This window comes from Oryctolagus cuniculus, chromosome 12 (genome assembly GCF_964237555.1).
Source record: "Oryctolagus cuniculus chromosome 12, mOryCun1.1, whole genome shotgun sequence".
NCBI lineage: Eukaryota > Metazoa > Chordata > Mammalia > Lagomorpha > Leporidae > Oryctolagus > Oryctolagus cuniculus.
This window is the reverse complement of record NC_091443.1, coordinates 55,370,734-55,387,415: the sequence shown is the minus strand read 5'-3', so window position 1 is coordinate 55,387,415 and position 16,682 is coordinate 55,370,734. Positions and strand designations below refer to the sequence as shown.

General features: G+C 40.7%; 2 protein-coding genes and 1 long non-coding RNA gene across 3 annotated transcripts in view; 1 reads left to right on the top strand and 2 right to left on the bottom strand.

Annotated features, from left to right (window-relative positions):
• The window catches only part of LOC138844662 (uncharacterized), a 33,397-nt gene extending 20,510 nt beyond the window's left edge, over nucleotides 1–12,887 (top strand). Inside the window, exons 3-5 of the long non-coding RNA XR_011380831.1 lie at nucleotides 4,382–4,472; nucleotides 10,329–10,460; nucleotides 12,129–12,887. This is a non-coding gene — a long non-coding RNA (uncharacterized lncRNA). The remainder of the gene's footprint in view (nucleotides 1–4,381; nucleotides 4,473–10,328; nucleotides 10,461–12,128) is intronic.
• LOC100358714 (olfactory receptor 4F4) lies at nucleotides 7,845–9,954 on the bottom strand. The gene is made up of 2 exons (XM_051823004.2): nucleotides 9,925–9,954; nucleotides 7,845–8,816 (listed from the first exon to the last, which is right to left on the bottom strand). Exons 1-2 carry the CDS (start codon nucleotides 9,952–9,954, stop codon nucleotides 7,845–7,847), a joined length of 1,002 nt encoding a protein of 333 aa, XP_051678964.2.
• Nucleotides 12,888–14,621: 1,734 nt separating the features above from the next.
• Nucleotides 14,622–15,569, bottom strand: LOC100337750 (olfactory receptor 4F6-like). The gene has a single exon (XM_008269588.4). The coding sequence runs from the start codon at nucleotides 15,558–15,560 to the stop codon at nucleotides 14,622–14,624; it is 939 nt and encodes a 312-aa protein (XP_008267810.3). The 5' UTR covers nucleotides 15,561–15,569.
• Between the last annotated feature and the right edge of the window lie 1,113 nt (nucleotides 15,570–16,682).

Sequence of the window (16,682 nt, the reverse complement as noted above, 5' to 3'; positions counted from 1 at the left end):
CCAGATTTCACCATTTTGTTGCAAATGACCGGATTTCATTTTTTTTTTTACTGTTGTATAGTATTCTATAGAGTACATATCCCATAATTTCTTTTTCCAGTCTACTGTTGATAGACATTTGGGTTGATTCCAGGTCTTAGCTATTGTGAATTGAGATGCAATAAGCATTAAGGTGCAGACAGCTTGTTTGTTTGCCAATTTCATTTCCTTTGGGTAAATTCCAAGGAGTGGGATGGCTAGGTTGTATGGTAGGGTTATATTCAGGTTTCTGAGGAATCTCCAGACTGACTTCCATAGTGGCTTGACCAGTTTGCATTCCCACCAACAGTGGGTTAGTGTCCCTTTTTCCCCACATCCTCGCCAGCATCTGTTGTTGGCAGATTTCTGAATGTGAGCCATTCTAACCAGGGTGAGGTGAAACCTCATTGTGGCTTTGATTTGTATTTCCCTGATGGCTAGTGATCTTGAACATTTTTTCATGTGTTTGTTGGCCATTTGGATTTCCTTTGAAAAATGTCTATTGAGGTCCTTGGCTTATCTATTAATTGGGTTGTTTGTTTTGTTGTAGTGGAGTTTCTTGATATCTTTGTAGATTCTTTTTTTTTTTTTTTTTTTTGACAGGCAGAGTGGACAGTGAGAGAGAGAGAGAGACAGAGAGAAAGGTCTTCCTTTGCCATTGGTTCACCTTCCAATGGTCTCTGCGGCCGGCGCGCTGCTGCTGGCACACCGCGCTGATCCGATGGCAGGAGCCAGGTACTTATCCTGGCCCCCATGGGGTGCAGGGCCCAAGCACTTGGGCCATCCTCCACTGTACTCCTTGGCCACAGCAGAGAGCTGGCCTGGAAGAGGGGCAACCGGGACAGAATCTGGCACCCCGACCGGGACAAGAACCCGGTGTGCTGGCGCTGCAAGGTGGAGGATTAGCCTAGTGAGCCGTGGCGCTGGTCCTTTGTGGATTCTTTTTATTAATCTTTTATCTGTTGCATAGTTTGCGAATATTTTTTTTCCTATTCTGTCAGTTGTCTCTTCATTTTCCTGACTGTTTCAGAGCTTCCTGTACTTGGATGTCTCTGTCCTTCTCTAAACCCGGGAAGTTTTCTGCTAGTATCTTACTAAAAAGGCCTTCTAATTCTTTCTCCCTCTCCATGCCTTCAGGAATTCCTAGAACACGAATGTTGGGTTTTTTTAATAGTATCCTGTAGATTTCCAACAATATTTTTTAGATTTCTATTTTCCTCTTCTTTTCTTTGACTGTATACTTTCCTGTGCTCTGTCTTCTAAGTCCGATATTCTCTCTTCTGCCTCACTGATTCTGTTTTTAAGGCTCTCAAATGCGTTTGTCATTTGTTCTATTGAATTCTTCATTGCATTATGATTTCTCTTCACTATCACAGTTTCATGTTCTACTAGTTGCTTCATTTCATTTTGATTCCTCCTTATGATTTCATTTTCATTTTCACAAGAGAGATTTTCCATCCTGTTCAGTAAGGATTTCTGTAGTTCAAGAACTTGTTTTTGAGAACTTCTTAAAGTTCTAACAAGTTTTTTTAGGATCTGTTTCCTGCATTTCTTCTATCTCATCATCTTTATAATCTTGTATTGGGCTGTCTTGTTCATTTGGAGGTGTCATAATGTCTTCCTTGTTCTTGTTTCCTCAGTTTCTGCGTTTGTTGCTTGGCATTGTGGAGATATTCTTTGGTTTCTTCACTGTGGTGCTTTTTCTTGTTATACCATGACTCTAGATTAAGTGGACTGTCTGCTTTTGGTGGATCTTTAGAGGCTTGTGATGGGTGTGGCCAGAGAGCTCTGTTCAGTTCTTCAGGGTTAAGGGTGTGCCAAAGGTGACTCACCCAGGTTTGGCATGGTAAATCTTCTCTCTCTCTTTTTTTTATTCAGAAGGGAAGTAATTCTTTTTTTTTTTTTTTTTTTTTTGACAGGCAGAGTGGACAGTGAGAGAGAGAGACAGAGAGAAAGGTCTTCCTTTGCCGTTGGTTCACCCTCCAATGGCTGCCGCGGCCGGAGCGCTGCGGCTGGCACACCGCGCTGATCCAATGGCAGGAGCCAGGTACTTCTCCTGGTCTCCCATGGGGTGCAGGGCCCAAGCACTTGGGCCATCCTCCACTGCACTCCCTGGCCACAGCAGAGAGCTGGCCTGAAAGAGGGGCAACCGGTACAGAATCTGGTGCCCCGACCGGGACTAGAACCCGGTGTGCCGGTGCCACATGATGGAGGATTAGCCTAGTGAGCCACGGTGCCTAGAAGGGAAGTAATTCTACACAGCTGAACTATTCTCCTTGAAGGCAATCAGTGTCTGAGTGCTGGTCCCTCCCTTTCCAGCGGTGGTGTGTAGACTCAGCTTTTGGGGTCCCCAGCCGTGGGCACCCATGCCCTCCACGTAGGTCCACCGTGTCCCATTAGTTCTGGAAGAGTTTCCTCTGCAGTTTTTCCCCTAACTCTTCCCTGAAACTACAGTATCTCCACTTTATTAAGCTATTTTTTTCCAGACTATCAGTGTGCTCCCTCCCTATTCCACCATCTTGGAGGACTCTCAACTAATTGTTAAAGTGCTGGTGTTGCAGGGTGCAGTTGTTAGGTAGGAAGTCAGATATGAGCTTATGTGTGTGTAACAATGGCCAGCATATGCATCTGCATCTCAAAGTCATCCTGATAATGTTTCATGGACAGCCCAGTATTTGCATTCTTCCCTGCCCCCTTCTACCTGATAACCTGCCAGGTGGAGGTCCCCGCCCCTTCTGCCTGACAAATATTCCACAATCTCCCAGATGCATCCCAGTATCTACATTTGAAATACCCTGCTCAGGATCCCCATTCTCCAGGGGGTCTTGCTCACCATTCCTCTAAACTCATGATGGTGCCAGCTAGCCTTCCTCTTGTCTGATACTTTCAGGGGAAAACTCAGATAGAAGTTTTTCTATTTATATCCAAAAAGCCCTTTGTTCCAAGAGGAGCAGAGGTCGGGAAGCAAGACCATCTCCTTACCACCCCCCCCCCCCCCCGGCCTCAACCGGAGGGTGCGCTCAGCCCTCTGCCTCTCTGCTGAGTCTGCTGAGCTGCCTGCCTGCCTGGCCAGGTGTAATCTCTCTCCACTCAACCATGTAACCTTGCCACACACACACACACACACCCAGTCCTAGCAACTGCACTCTCTCTCAGGTCCTGTCTGGAGAGGTGCCCACCTGTTCTTAGGGATGTCCCTTCCCTAATAAACTTTGCTACTTTTACTTTCCACTACTCTGTCTCATGCCTGAATTCTTTCTTGAGCAAAGACAAGAACCCTGCATTTCTCTGGTAACACAGGGGTGTCATTGCCCAGATCTCTCAGAGTGGGAGCAGATTTTTTTTGTGGGCAGTTGCTGGTGCTGGTCCCCGGAAGCTAAGGGGCATCCTCTTGGCTCATGTAGAGCCATGGACGTGGCTCTGGTGCTAATACTCCCAAACTCCCACAGCTGCAGTATCCAGGGAATCTCTCATTTGCCCTCCACATTTTCCGGACTCTGACTCTGACTCTGGCAGGAGCAGAGCAGAGTCCTCCTGCAGAGTCCAGCAATCTGCATCACTGGGGAGGTGAGGGAAGCTCTGTGGCTTCCCTGCTCCAACCCTGCCAGTGCTCAGGCCCCAATCCCCTCTCCAGGCTGCTGTGATAGTCAGTGGGTGACTGGAATTCCCTCACAGCTGAAAGAGCTATTGGCAGGGTGTGTGGCAATTTCTTCTTACCTTGATGTGATAGGCAGCTGGCTGTCATTGTGTCCAGAAGGGTGGGATAGGTAAGTTGTCTTCACAGTAGACTATGAGCTTAGGAGTATGGAATCACCACCCTCTTGCTATTCTCATGGTAAACTCTGGAATTCCTAAGCATTGGGGCAGGCACTTTGATCTTTTGGGGGAAGAAATCATTTTGCATCCTCAGTTTGCACCAAGACCACCCTGACTACCTACTAACCTGACTCCTCACATTCCCTCCCCAAGAACAGCCCTAACTTGTGTTAGGGAGTGTGGGACAATGACCACTCTGGCTGACTAGGGCAAATTAGGGAGTGACAGTCAAGACAAGGTTCCAGCAGGAGGGATGCGCTGTCAGCTGGCAGAAACTGCCTCCATCAGAGGTTTCGTGTGCACGGCCATCTAGAATTTCACTGTTTCAAGTCTGGAGAAAATGAATCTAACAATCAGATTAAACTCACAGGGTCTAAAGCAAAGGACAGAGTCATTATTAGAGGACCCAAGAAAGGAGCTGTCTAACCCATGAGGAAGTTTTCCCAGTGAGAGGCAAATAGAAATGGACAGCAGGGCCTTGATAATTGTCAGGTGTGCTTTTAGGCCTGGCCAGATTTGAGGCCCAGACCTATCTATCTCTTCACAGGGGCTACCCGAAGAGACATCCTAAGGGAGGTGTGAACCTGTTGACTTCCGTCACCTAGCAGTGTGGGGAGGAGAGCTGGCCTGCATAGAAGGTAGGTAGTGAAATCCAATTTCTCCAGAAGGAAATTTATAGTTCTGCCTGACCCTACTGCACCCATCCCAATACATTGTCTTATCAAACACTGAAGTCAAATGTTGAAAATCTTATAGGTCAGAACTGATGTTAACCATAATTTTATTTTGTGTATCTCTTAACATAAGTTATTTAACATTTACCATGTATTTAAAGATTGTTTTTATCTCCTAATTATGAATTTTTTGTTCAGATCTTTTGGGCATGTGTCTGTAATTTGTTGGATTTTTAAAATTCTTTATATATTACAACTATTGGGGCCAGCACTCTGGCATAATGGGTAAAGCCACCACCTGCAGTGCTGGCATCCCATATGGGCACCAACTTGAGTCCCAGCTGCTCCTCTTCCAATCCAGCTCTCTGTTATGGCCTGGGAAAGCAGTAGAAGATGGCCCAAGTGCTTGGGTCCCTGCACCTGTGTGGGAGACCTGAAAGAAGCTCCTGGCTCCTGAATCAGATCGGTGCAGATCCAGCCATTGTGGCCATTGGAGAAGGCTCCTGGCTTCGGATTGGTGCAGCTCCGGCTGTTGCTGCCAAATGGGGAGTGAACTAGCAGATGGAAGACCTCTCTCTCTGCCTCTGCCTGTTCGTAACTCTTTCAAACAAACAAACAAACAAACTATTACTTTTCAGGATGTGTGTGTAGTTTCCCTTCATTATTTTTTTGCTTTCCAGAATAGTTCTATCATGTATTGAAAATTAATTTTATTAAGTCAATGTTATCAATTGTTAGCATTTTCATCAACTGTATATGTAAACTTATGCTTTATTTTAATGTTTATACATTTTTTAGGAAGAGATTTATGTCATGAATCCATTTATAAATTGTCTTGTTGTGGTATAACATGCAGATAAAACATAGCTTTTTCAGATGGTGCCCATTTATTCCACCATCACGTGAATAACTGCACCTTTTCTCCTTTGATTTGAGAGCCATATTATCAGATACTTATTTTTGTGTGTTAGCTTAATCTACTCATGGATTTTCTATTATATTTTCCTGGGGTAAACATAATTTTAACCTTGTCATTTGATGCTCCTTATCTTTTAATTCAAGTGAGATTTTGCCAAACTATATTTCGTTTTTCTAAGGATATTTAACCCCCAGTGATTTTCACTGGAGAAGGAGATATTCACTACAGTCACATATCAAATATTTTTTCAACTCATGTTCTCCACTAATTTTTTTTTTAAGATTTATTTTGTTTATTTGAAAGATAAAGTTACAGAGAGAAGTAACAGAGAGAGGGAGAGGTCTTCCACCCACTGGTTCACTCCCCAGATGGCCGCAAAGGCTGGAGCTGAGCTGATCTGACCTGATCTGAAGCCAGGAGCCAAGAGCTTCTTTCGGGTCTCCCATGTGGGTGCAGGGGCACAAGGACTTGGGCCATCTTCCCCTACTTTCCCATGTGCATTAGCAGGGAGCTGGGTTGGAAGTGGAGCAGCTGGGACTAGAACTGTCACTCATATGGGATGCCAGTGCTGCAGGCTGAGGCTTTAACCTGCTGCACCACAGCACCGGCCCTAATTTCCACTTTTATCCTGAATTCTCAGCATGTCTTTCTAGGATGATAGTATGTAAATGCATGAGTACCCATAGAAATATGCACATGTGAATCTAAATATACAGACTTCCACTTGTAACTACAATTCCCCAAATAAGTATCTGTTGAGAATGGAATGTATCATCTCCATCCAATATGTTGGCAAAAAATAAAGCTTAACAACTTTTGGCTTTGCTTATATATAGGATTTACATAATAAAATTATCTCTATTTATTGAGTGCTGAATATGCCACATATTGTGTCATCTGATTTTTATGGACTGTCTTATTATCTCTAATAATATCCATAAATTAATAGTATTATCAGCTCCTTTTTACAAATATGAACACCAAAACATAAAGTTATATGATGGACCTGTGGGAGGGATTCACAATGGTTGAGGCACTGTTCAGATGTCTGCTCACATGTCAGGGTGCATGGCTTGAATCTTGGCCACTCTGCTTTCAATCAAGTTTCACAGCAATGCCTGCCTTGGGAGTCAACAGATGGTGGCTCAAGCAGTTGGGTCCCTAACACCTACAGGGGAGATGTGGATGGGGGTTACAGACTCCTGGCTTTGGCCTGGTCCAGTCCCAGCTATTGTGGACACTGTGGAGTGAACCAGTTGATAGCAAATCTCTCTCCTTTTTCATTTCTCTTTTTCAGATAAAAATATAAATAAAAAATACTCAAAGTCATGATTAGTAAGGGATAAGTAGAACTGAACTGAGCTACTTTTGACTTTAAAGACCTTATTATTAGAGCCGGCGCGGCGGCTCATTAGGCTAATCCTCCGCCTTGCGGTGCCGGCACACCCGGTTCTAGTCCAGGTTGGGGCACCGGATTCTGTACCGGTTGCCCCTCTTCCAGGCCAGCTCTCTGCTGTGGCCAGGGAGTGCAGTGGAGGATGGCCCAAGTGCTTGGGCCCTGCACCCCATGGGAGACCAGGATAAGTACCTGGCTCCTGCCATCGGATCAGCGCGGTGCGCAGGCCGCGGCCGCCATTGGAGGGTGAACCAACGGCAAAAGGAAGACCTTTCTCTCTGTCTCTCTCTCTCACTGTCCACTCTGCCTGTCAAAAAAAAAAAAAAAAAAAAAAAAAAGACCTTATTATTAAACAAGGAAAAGTGACATGGGTGTATCGGACTGAACATGTTGAGAGGTTAGATCCCTCTAAACTGTTTTACTGTTTGTGAGCTGTTGTCCTACAATATTGGATGTCAGGTGCTCACAAGGCAAAGATCACACTGGAAGATTCCACCTTTCCATCACTGCAGGTGATACACTCACAGGTAACCGTTGTCACAGTGTTAGGAGGTGAACTATAAACTGACACTAGAAAACTTTCTTTTAAAACCTCTTAAAAGCTGACATATGTATTCATATCAATAAGAATATTTTTCAAGTTAACCATGTGGCAGTTTCTTTCCAAGTGCTTTTAGGGAAAATTAGCCAAAGAAAATTAAAAATTTTTATAAGCCTGGCTGATTTCTGTCTTTTATCTATTACACTCAGGATAGCTCTGGAAGGCTTGAATGTGCAAGAATCTAACAAAATTTTCTTTTATTATTCTTAGAATTAATGAGATAGTTTTTTAAAAGAATGATATTAACTTTGTATAAAATACAACATACAAAGATTTTAATGGATAAATTTAGGCAAAGTTATTTGACAATTGCTAAGTGATATGGGAAAGAAGTTACAATTTTTATGAGTTTTAACTAATTTACCCACTTTGTCATATATTATGTCATTATCACAGTTTAATCTCACATTTACAGAAAGTTTAAGAGTTTACCCTAGAATCCACATTCCATTTTCTCAGTCGTCTCATTGCAGTCTTCATGTCTTTGTTCCTCAGTGTGTATATAAGTGGGTTCAGGAATGGAGTGACCACAGAATAAAACACAGCAAGGAATTTATCTGACGACTTGATGGGGAATGGCCAGGCATAAATGAAGACACATGGCCCGAAGAACAGAAGAACAGCAGAGATGTGAGCAGTCAAAGTGGACAGAGCTTTGGATGACCTTTCTGAAGGGCGGTGCTGGATGGTCGTTAGGATGACGGTGTAGGAGATGAGTAGGAGAATGAAAGCACACACAGTGAGCACACCACTGTTGGCAATGACCATGATGTCTAGCCGGTAGGTGTCGGTACAAGCGAGTTTGACGACCCTGGGAAGGTCACAATAAAAGCTGTCAACCTCATTAGGACCACAGAAGGGCAAGTTCACTGCAAAGGCCAACTGGCTCACTGAGTGCAAGAAGCCAATTCCCCATGCAGCAGCCATAATGCCAACACATACATTGCTACACATAATTGTATTGTAACGTAGAGGTTTACAAATTGCTACATATCTGTCAAAGGCCATTGCTGTGAGGATCACCATTTCACTCCCACCAAAGAAGTGAAGGAGAAAGATCTGAGCGAGGCAGCCTTTGAAAGAGATGACCTTGCAGTTCCTGAAGAAGTCCGTAATCATCTTGGGGGCTGTGACTGAAGACAAAGACAGATCAATGAGTGAGAGGTTGGCCAGCAGGAAATACATGGGGGAATGAAGGTGGGAATCAACAGCTACAGCTAGAATGATAAGAAGATTTCCAAGCACAATTCCTGCATAGAACACGAAAAAGAACCCAAACAGGAAAATCTGGAGTTCCTGAGAATTGGAGAGTCCCAGAAAAATGAACTCGGTCACCGCGGAGTGATTTGTTTCCCTTCTTGATTCATTCCAGGACGTGTCCTCCACAGTGACCTTGGGGAAGAGCGTGAGAAAGATGTCAGAATTACACACTGCAGTTCAAAGCCTCAGTTTGAATCATTCTGCTTACTTGTATAAGGAGTTTCTGTGGTTCATTACATAAAAGCTTTCAAACTGGACAGCCTGCATCTATAATTTTATCCCGAACTATTTCCCTGATTGTATCTTATTGTCCTGCTATCCAAGTCTTCTCAATGTCTCCACTCATACTAGTCTAAAATATTATTTTTAAAAAATATTTATTTATTTGAAAGGCAGTTAGAGAGAAGAAGAGACAGAGAGAGAGAGAGAGAGAGAGAGAGAGATCTCCCATGTGCTGGTTCACTCCCAAAATGGCTGCATTGACCAGGGCTTGACCAGGCTGAAGCCAGGAGCCAGGAGCTTTTTCTGGGTCTCCCACGTGGGTGGCAGGGCCAAGGAACCTGAACGATCCTCTGCTGCCTTCTCAGGAGCATTAGCAGGAAGCTGGATTGGTAGTGGAGCAGCCAGGACTCAAATAAGTGCCCATATGGGATGCCAGTGCTGTGGGTTGCAGCTCAGACCACTGTGTAGGACTTGTTTAATTTCTAATAAGATACTATTGCTTACACTACCCTTTCTGCTAGATTAGGTTTATATGACAATCTTATATTTCTCTCCTTTTTGTTTGAATATCAAAACAGTTTGTAATCTGTAACATGTCTTATGTCATTTGGTGATATTAAAGTTCTTAGGAGAAAAGGAGATATGCCAAAATGAAATGAAAGATGAAAAATAGAACAAAATAGAGATAAGTATCAGAATATAAGATATAAAAATAAGAGGGGTTGAAAAATGGGGAATTCAAATGTAGAGTGAGAAAAAGGAAGGAAAATGTAAGGAAGTTTCCACGGGAGAAATGGTAGAGATTTAATAGGAGATAAAGGTAGAAAGCACTTCTGGAATGCTTACACAGGGACTTGCGTTTATTGTGAAAACTATGAAGAGCTATTGAAGAATTATTAGCAGTCGTTTAATAAGTTAGCTCTTTCCTCAATGCGAATTCTAAGATGGGGCATTTGAAAGAAAATCCAAGTGAGTTGTTTAAGTTCAACAATAGATAATAACTGTAGGTTGTGAGTACATTCATGAGGGTTCGTAAATGAAGATGCATATTGTATGCTAGTGTGTCTGGTAATGGGTTCACATATGCATTTATTTACTTTGTAAGGGGGTGACCATGGACAAGTCATTTAAATGCTATGTGTCTTATGGTCACATCAACAAAAGATGGGTGATAATAGCACCACTTTCTAGGAATGTTGTAAAGTATTGGGTGTTGGCCGTGTGTCTAAATTTTGTTTTTATCTCTACTATAGTAGCAAATGATTCTCATCACTTTGTTATACAACATGTACATAAATTTTATAGTGCATAGAAAATGGTCAATATATAATAGCTTTCATTAGGTAGTAATAACAGAAAATTTATCAATAGAATGTTGGAGATGAAAAAAGTCATTTCATTGTTTTCGTTCTGTATAATTAGGATCATTGTGAGGACTTGATTCGTAACAGTTACAGCAAACACTGGTTTATCAATATGGGACACGTGGTTTTAGGAGCAGGAGTAAATCCAGAAGGAGGAGAAGTTCAATCATGCTTGTCTGGACGTGCTGAGGTAGATGTGAGGTAGATGCTGTCCATCCAGCCCACAAGGGTGGACATGAGTTGAGTCAGCCATTTCAGTGCATACCAAGGAAAGAAGACAAATACTGCTTCAGGAAGTCTGGCAGTGATGTGAAGTAGCAAAGATCTTGAAGGTGAAGCATAGCCAAAAAATAGTTCTATCAGATTAGGTGTAAGAGTTAATGGGAAAGTAAAATATAAAAGAGAGAAAGGAAATTTCTCCTTGGGAAATACCAGGGTTTACAGAGATACATTTGCCAACTTGTCTTTATGAGTAATTCTATGGTTTTTGCCATTTCTTTAATCACAATTATTCTATTGCCCTTAAAAATTATGTTTTCCTCTTCATTATCTTGAATCTCACTCCACTGAAGCACCAAATTACGGTTTTCAAAGTCCCATAAAAATTAAATGATTCTAAATCTTTTTTTTAAATAAAATCTAACAGTGAAATAATTCATGAATACTGATTTTGAATTTCTTCTGCTTAGTACAGTAGTAAATATAGTCATTTCAAAAGTTTTTGTAATCATTGGCAATACACAGGATAAGATTTCCATTTTAAGATCATTTCTTTCTTTTTTTTTTTTAGATCTATTTGACAGGAGGGATAGAGGGAAAAAAGAGGTTTCCTATCTGTTGGTTCACTGCTCACATGCCTGCAATGGCAAGGGTAGGCCATCTGGAAGCCAGAAGCCTGGATCTCAACCCAGGTCTCTCATGTGGGTGGCAGGGACTCAGTGTACTTGAGCCATTGTCTGCATTAGCAGGGAGCTGGTGTCAGAACAAGGAGCAGGAATTGAATTCACTGCTATGGAACATGGCATTGTGATTGCTAGCCTAAGTGACCACCCCTGTAGATCATTTATCATGATCTGATGGTTGATATGTTTACTTAGAATCAAAGTATGCAACTTAGAATTGACTTTAAGTATTTATTGATATGAGACCATTTCATTTGACTGATAGAACAGGATAAACTTTGAAGATGATGATTGACCTAAGGGTTCTCTCCTAGAGAAAAAATCGTTTCTACAACTAGTAGCAAGTAAAAACTTAGGAATTCTTCAGAAAAGGAATTTCTTGATAATGTAGTTAAGATATCTCGTCTCCTGTTTATGCTGCTCAGGTGAAAGTGATAACATGGGATCCTCAGCCATGTGGACTCTTAATGACTAAATCCTTTCAAAAGTTCTTTCTGACTTATCAGGAATGATTCTGCTAAGTTTTAAAAGTGGCATTGAAAAATGGTATAAATTATAAGTTAAATATTAAGTGTGGGCTCCTTAAAGGGGTTGTCTGGAATCCCGTACACCAGTGGTAGCAACCAAGGCACAGTCACAACTGAAAAAGATCCTTCCCCATGTGCTAATTTAATCTTGTAGTTCAATTACTATAACTCCACTTTTCTTAAATATGTTGTACCCGTTTAAAATAAAAGCACCTTATGTCTTTATAAATCATAGTGAAATAGAAGTCTTAGACTTGAGTTCTAGCAAAAAACCACAGTGTGATCTTGGGCAGACCATTGAAAATCTCCACACTTTTGTTTTCTTGTTTTCATTCAGTCAAGGGCTCTCAAAATAGCCACAGCTCTAAAGGTATGATTCACACCTTTATTGATAAAAATATTCAAAATTATGTTTCATTGTAATTACAGGAAGAAGGCAAGAAGGTGACACGAAAACCATGGATTTGAGGAAGATGGGACAACAGGACCACTAAACTGAGAGGAAAGAGTAGATCCTCCCAGTAGAGCCAGGAGAAGAATTTGACAACTATTGCTGGTAAAACACTAATAAAAGGAGCCATCACTCCTCACATTAATCCTATTAATAATTTTAAGCCTTTAAGCCAATCCTATAGGATCTTTTAATTTTTCTGAAGATCAATACATAATTGAATTCTGAAAAATGAAGTCCTGTGGATAGAAGCATCTCATGGTCAATAAAATGCCAAAATCTTATTAGTTCTACTAATGAATTTCAATTTCAGTATTCCACCTACCTCCTTCATCACTTGAAGAGATTCAGCAATTTTCAGAGAAAGTAAAATAGAGATTTCCTTTTATTTGCACTCTCTCAAAGCATGGCGTTTCCAAGAGTATAACATTTATATGAATTGCCCTCTAGTCAACCACTTAAAATTAAGAGCCGGTTATGAAAGTGACCGGATGCAGATGTAGCGATCTTGGAATAGCTGAACTGTGTGTTGAGGACTGAGACTTTTATAGTCTCACAAGTTCTCCATTGGCCACTAGAGAAAACTCACGGAGTGTCCCATCCTGCGGGACATCAACTAGGGCCGAGCACCTAGAAGGAGAAATGAAGGGACAGGAGACACAAAGATGGCAGCAAGACAAGGGTCCTGATCAAGCTGCAAATTTTATTTTTCAACCACACACTTATATATCATAAAGGCAGGGTGTCGGGCGGGGGAAGGAGGGGCGTTTAGGAGGGCAGTACGTTGGGCAGGGGAAGGTGGGGGAGCTTATCTTGTAGCTGCAATGCTTGTGCAAGTAGGGGAAAGGTTACAAGGTCTTAAGGCACAAGGTCACACAAGGTTGCGTTATCAGTGCTCTCTGGCCTGGGCTGTCTAGCCCTGCCTCAGTAGTTTTCCACTAAGAGGCCACATGCTGCGTGGTCCCTGACAACGGAGTCTTCCCGAGTGAGGGGATGTTGCCACTGTGTCTTGGTCCATTGAATATTTTTATTATCTTCCTGATTCTAGGGATGATTTTCAAAGAAACATAGTAGAACAAGATATACTTACAAAATTGATAACCAGTTGGGTTTATAATACAGTAAATAATTATGCTTACATTTTTTAAAAGAAGATAGTTCAGATCATTGATGTTCCATTTGTGAAGAAAATATAGAAAAGTACTTTGAATAATAGGAATAAAATCTCACTTCATATTACTTATAATAATTTTGTTTTCTAGTTGTAGTAACCATAAAGTGTTAAAAAGTGAGCTGGGTCACCAAAATTAGTTTCCTAAATCTTCAAGAGCTACATCCAAGCAGTGTCTGTGTTTCTTGACCACCAGGCTAAGTTTTATTTGAAAGACATCTATCATCTTCTTTGTCCTAAGCACCCAATCATAAGTGCAGGTACGTTAAATAAGGGTTTGAGATCTCAGTTGGGGTATCTTCCTCTAGGAAATAATTCTCTTCAAATACTTTTAGAATTGTAGATGCTTTTTTTGTACAGTGTATCAAGAAAAGCACTGAGGAAGACTTCAAGGGTAATAGAGTTGCCATATTAAAAAACTGAAACTTAAGAGAGTGGCATAGTGGTTAAGTCACTAGTTAGGATGCCTGAGTCCCAGATCTGAGCTCCAGAAGTTGAGCCTTGGCTCATGTTCCTGCTAATGCAGACTCTGAGAAGCAGCAGTGAGAGCCTAAGTGGCTGGGTCCTTCACCTGTGCGGGAATTCCTGGCTCCTGGCTCGAGCCTGACCTAGTCCAGGCCACTGTGGGCATTTGGGGGAGTGCATTTGTAGGTGAGAGCTCTTGTTCTCTTTGCCTCTCACTATGTCTTTTAAATAAATACAATTTAAAAAAAGTAGAGCATACACATGTTTTGCATGATGCAAAATTTTCGTGTGTATTTGTAAAGTAACATTGTATACGACACATTAATAGTTTGAAGCAATGGGTAAGATTTGCAATATAGTGTTGCTCTTATTGTTTATCTAAAAGTATGATTAGGATGAGAACCCTTTCTTTCTTTATTTTAATGTCTGCTGTTTTATAAGCCTGTATTTTATCCATTGGATCCACATAATTTCTATAAGAAATATTTATTACTCTCCGTGATGCCTATTATCAGTATAAAGATACTGCCAAATAAAATGAAATCATAAATATAGTTATACAAATATGACATAATCACATTAAAAATAAATACAATCATTGATGGTAAATACAATTTAGGTCTGCAACTTAGAACTACATAACACTTTCTTAGGTTGAATACAAAACTGCTGCAACTCCATCTGAAATGAAATTCTCGAATATCTCCTTTTCTGCAAATTCCTGTTTTTTTTTTTTTTTTTTTTTTAAGGCAATAATATTATTTATGTAGTCTAATGTGTTCCTGGTAGTCATGGGCCCATGAAATTCATTTGGAGCTCTTGTCAAAGAAATCTATTATGTCATCTCCATAGAACTTGCAACTTGTTGACTCAGCCTTCTCATTGCCAACTTCATATCTTTGTTCCTTAAAGTATAGATGGCAGGATTTAAGACAGGGGTAACAACAAAGTCCACAATGGCAAAAAATTTATCCAATGACTTAGTAGGGAAAGGCCAAACATAGAGAAACATACATGGAGCAAAAAACAACACCACTGCAGTGATGTGAGCAGACAAAGTGAAGAACGCTTTGGATAAACCATTGGAAGAATTTTGTCTGACAGTGACCAGAATAAAAATATATGATACAATTAGGAGAAAGAAAGTACCCATAGAGATGAAGCCGCTATTGGCAGTGACCACGAATTCTAGCCTGTAAGTGTCCATGCATGCAAGTTTAATAACTCTTGGAAAATCACAATAAAAACTTCCCACATTGTTAGGGCCACAGAAGGGTAAATTTATAACAAAAACAAACTGAGACACAGCATGAATTACCCCAATAACCCAAGCAGTTACTATCAAAAGCACACACATTTTGGGATTCATGATAGTTAGATAGTAAAGAGGCTTGCAAATTGCTGTGTATCTGTCATATGCCATGGCTATGAGCAGCAGCATCTCAATTCCTCCCATGACATGAATAAAGAACGTTTGTATCATGCAGCTACGGAAGGAGATGACTTTACAATCACTAAAGATATCCGAGATAATCCTAGGAACTGTGGTGGAGGAAAGACCCACGTCCATGAGTGACAGGTTGGCCAGCAGGACATACATGGGCGAGTGCAAGTGCGGGTCCAAGAGAACTGTGAGCACAATGAGAAGATTTCCTAGGATAATTCCCACAAAGAACAGTAACAGGAAGAGAAAAAGGACAAGCCGCGCTCCCAAGGATTGTGCAAGTCCCAGCAACACAAATTCAGTTACCACAGTGTCGTTTACTTGGTCCATTGACTTGGAAAGAAGGGAACACTGACCTGATCTGAAAGACAAGGAAAGAAACAGTTTAGAGGCACCGAAAATGATTTATTAAATGCTGACGATTTGAAATTTATCATTAACAAATATTTCATTTATTTCAGAGTTGACTTACAAGATAGTAGACGCAGGGTTATAAAAGATTTATGTAGGACAGAGAGCACTGTATTCAAAGCTGACCGATTTTAAACACTTTTGTTCTATCAAATACATGAACTTATGAGACAAGTTAGGAAGTTAGGAAAGAATGCAAAAAATAAACTCAAAGAATTAAGGTGGACATTAAGGATAAAGATTAAAAACAAAAACAAATGAATATAGGATGTCAAAACTGGAAGACTGTATATGAGCATATAAAATGATTTTCAAAAACATTATTTTAAGATGTAATCAAGTGTAATGAAATTAATAAAATTGTAAGTGAGAATATATATGCATGACAAATGTTAAGAGCTCTCTGCAGTCTGTTTTCTCTATGTGACTACAACAATGTTCCCCAAACTAACGCCTAAATCATGCTGTACTTGAATTTGAAATGCTAAGGAGAGACAAAAGTAGGATATGTTCAAATTTAAATAAGTTTCAACTATTCGATAAAGTCAGGTAAATAAACCAATGATATAAAGAGAATTGAGAAGTGTAGGGAACACACCTGTGAGTGTGTCATACATATGTATACATGTGTGAGCGTTAAGGAGGTGAAATGTTAATAACCAGGAGTTGATCAGTACACATTCTAATCATGCACTGAGACACATTGCTCCCATAAGTATGGAGAATTACTATGTAGTAAAAATTAAAGAAGAACGTTTAAGGAAATGGGACTGCCAACTCCCCTGATTTGGTCGTCATACATCACACGTTTATGTTGAACCATCACACCATTCGCCACAGATATGTACAATTAATTAACAGCTCAAAAATCTAAAAATGACATTTAATACTCTCATTTTCCTATCAAATTAACAGAAAGTTTTGCAAATGTTATCATCAAAAGTAACAAAGACTCAAGGAAATATGAACTTCCATATATTGCTGGAGGATATGTGAACTTATTTAAATATAAAAACATTTTGCAGTTATGCATTAAAAATC

Bases quoted from the DNA above. Each gene is read 5' to 3' on its own strand.
- LOC100358714 (XM_051823004.2), bottom strand. From the start codon at position 9,954: ATGCATCTTCATTTACGAACCCTCATGAAT. The intron at 8,817-9,924 runs GTACTCACAACC...CTCTTCCCCAAG, and splicing joins ATTTACGAACCCTCATGAAT to GTCACTGTGGAGGACACGTC.
- LOC100337750 (XM_008269588.4), bottom strand. From the start codon at position 15,560: ATGGACCAAGTAAACGACACTGTGGTAACTGAATTTGTGTTGCTGGGA.